Source organism: Corvus kubaryi, unplaced genomic scaffold (genome assembly GCF_017639235.1).
Source record: "Corvus kubaryi isolate FWS band 111438036 unplaced genomic scaffold, C.kubaryi_AGA036_p1.0 36863, whole genome shotgun sequence".
Lineage (NCBI taxonomy): Eukaryota > Metazoa > Chordata > Aves > Passeriformes > Corvidae > Corvus > Corvus kubaryi.
The window spans coordinates 27038-29953 of record NW_024580971.1 but is presented as its reverse complement, the minus strand read 5'-3'; the positions used below and the strand labels follow the sequence as shown (position 1 = coordinate 29953).

General features: G+C 56.2%; 1 protein-coding gene across 3 annotated transcripts in view; it reads right to left on the bottom strand.

The window, feature by feature from the left end:
• OTOF (otoferlin) overlaps positions 1 to 2916 on the bottom strand; it is a 71733-nt gene that overhangs the window by 42351 nt on the left and 26466 nt on the right. Inside the window, exon 1 of one of the 3 annotated variants that reach the window (XM_042020183.1) lies at positions 59 to 334. The exons of the other annotated variants lie outside the window; for them this stretch is intronic. Within the exon in view, the coding sequence (XP_041876117.1) occupies positions 59 to 216 (158 nt within the window). The 5' untranslated portion in view covers positions 217 to 334. Of the gene's footprint in view, positions 1 to 58; positions 335 to 2916 lie in introns of those variants that run through there. 3 annotated transcript variants of the gene reach the window in all.

Genomic DNA, 2916 nt, shown 5'->3' with positions numbered 1-2916 from the left:
CCGGATCAGCTGGAAAAGTGGGAACCAGGAGGAAGAGGAGCAGGGAGGGCAAACCTACTTGTGCTCCTTGGTCTTCTCCTTGCCTTTGCTGGAGCCGGTGGCGGAATATCGAGGGAATAAAAGGCAAACAAACTTCAGTGCACCAAGGAATCCGGGAATCATGGAATGCTTTGGGTGGGAAGGGACCTTAAGGATCCCTAATCCCACCCCTACCATGGGCAGGGACACCTTCCACTATCCCAGGTTTTTCCAAGCCTGTCCAAGCTTGGATGCTTCCAGGGATCCAGGGGCAGCCACAGCTTCTCTGGGAATCCCAGCCCAACCCCTCCCCACCACCACAGGGAAGAATTCCTTCCCAATATCCCGTCCAAACCTCCTCTCTCTCAGCTTAAAATTTAGGCGGAAAACATCCCTGCATGGCTTAGGATACCCCAGCTCCCAGCACTGGAGCTGGAAGCGATGGACATTCCCTGGATTTGTGTTTGGGGCTGGCAAAGCAGCACCGCTGTGCAGGACACGTGGGATTCCCGGATTCCATTCCCGGATTTGGGAAGCTCCTAGGCAGGGGACAAGGCTTCTCCTTTCTGGAGAGGGGAATGGTTTTCCTTATCCCCCTGCAGAGGTGCATCCATATCCCCCCTCCAGAGGGGCCTGTGCTGCAGGGCGTGGGCTGGATCTGGAATTCCTCATTCCCGCCCCGACTCCGCATCGGAAACATCAATCCCTTCCTTCCCCGTTCCCTTTGGGATCCTGCTCCGCTCTCTGGCTTCTGTTTTCCTTCTCTCTCATATTTCTCTCTCCAAGTCCTGCCTCCCTGTTTTCCTCTCCGGGTCCTGCCTCTCTCTTTCCTTCCGTTTTCCTCCCTGGTCCTTCTTCCCTGTTTTCCTCTCAGATCCTGCTTCTCTCCCTGTTCTCCTCCCTATTTTCCTCCCTGGACCTGCCTCCCTGTTTTCCTGTCAGGGTTCCACTCCAGTCCTGCTTCCCTATTTTCCTCCCTATTTTCTTCCCTAATTTCCTCCCGCGTCCTGCTTCCCTCTTTTCCTCCCTATTTTATTCCCCAGCACTGCTTCTCTCCCTGTTTTCCTCCCCGGTGCTGCTTCCCTGTTTTCCTCCCGGTTTCCCTCCCTCTCCCTCTCTCTCCCATTAACCGCCCTCATTGTCCTGCAGCAATTAGGGAGGAGAAAGCAATTAAGCAGCTCGGGGATGTAATTAAGGAAGCTGGAGTTAATTACAGCAGCTCCTCCGCCGGACTGGGGACAAGGGACAGGGGAACTGATTTCAGAGCCTGAGATTCCAGCTCCTTGTGCTCTGAGCGGCTGGAAAACCATCCAGGAAAAGATTAAATTGTGAAGGGTTGCTGGATGGGTTTTGGGAGAGGGGAATTCCATAAGGGCTCCAGCAAAAAATGGGACACAGGTGGGAAACTGGGAAGAGCAGCACGGGCAGGGATCAGCTTGGAGCCTGCTCTGATCCAAGCATTCCTGCTTTTTCCCTGTCCCAATCCTCCTGTGGAAGCACAGCGGGAAAAATTATTCCCGTGCCAGCTGAGCTCCTCCCGGGAGCACCAAAGCCCAGCTCGGCATTGGAAAAGCTGCCAGGAGAGGAATTAAATCATTCCACGCCTCCCCCCAGAGCTCAGGGATCTGGTCCAGGTCCTGCTGGACACATCAGAGATGGATCGGCCGGGATTCCAGGCAGGATCCCTGTGGGATCACATCCCTCAGATCTCACTGTCTGGGATCCTTCCCTCCCACAGCCCGGCTGGAAAACTCCCTCTCTTCCCAATCCAAACTGCTCTGGGTGGGCAGAGGGCCTGGAATGTCCCCTGGAATCAGGATGGGATCCATCCCTGGGTGGGCAGAGGGCCTGGAATGTCCCCTGGAATCGGGATGGGATCCATCCCTGGGTGGGCAGAGGGCCTGGAATGTCCCCTGGAATCAGGATGGGATCCATCCCTGGGTGGGCAGAGGGTCGGGGGTGTCCCATCCCTGGGATCCATCCTTAGGAGAGGGACAAGGGAAGTGCGGATCCTGTGTCCTTTCCCTCATCTCGGATGAGGGATGCAGGAACACGGCGCATTCCAGGTGTGTCCCTCCTTTTCCCGTGTTTCCCTCCTCCTGCTCCAAGTGTTTCCCACATCTCCTTCCTCTCCTGATTCCTGCATCCCCTCCATTCCTGGCACTCGGATCAGGGTGTCCGGGTGGGTGGCTGTGCTTCCTGAGGGATCCAGGACCCTTTTCCAAGGGCCTGGTGGAGCAGCCAGTGCCAAATTCCTTTTTGTCTATCCTTTCCTTTTCCCTGGGCTCTTCCAGTCCAACCCTCCCTGCCAAAGGTGACCACGGACAGCCCCAGCCTGGGCTCCAGGGGCCTGGAATGTGCACGGATGGGGAATTCCCATCTTATCTCTCAAACCACTCGGTTTGGAGCCCTTTCCTTGGGAAAATGGACTCCTGGTCCTGCCCTGCTGCTGTTCCCCAGGGATTCTGCTGCCAAGGGCCAGGGCGTCACCCTGGGAATCAGGGATCAGGGAATCGGGATACCTGAACGGCAACACCAGGTGTTTTTTCTCCTTCCCTTTGGCCTTGGCTCTGCAATCCAAAGGAGCAATTCCATGAGATGTGATCCAGGGATGGACCCTCATCCACCTTCTTGCCCCAAACTCATCCACGTGCACGGAGCAATCCAACAAAGCCAATCCAGGAGTGTCCCGGAGGGAGAGCTCCCTGCAACAGGGCTTCCCAAGGATCCCACGGCATCCAGGGAATTGGGAACAGAGGTAGGACAGCACTGGTGGGGCTGGAATGATGGAGGGATGGAGGAAGGGATGGATGGAGGAATCCATGGATGGATGGATGGATGGATGGATGGATGGATGGAATGGGTGAAGGGATGGATGGAGGGATGGAGGGATCCATG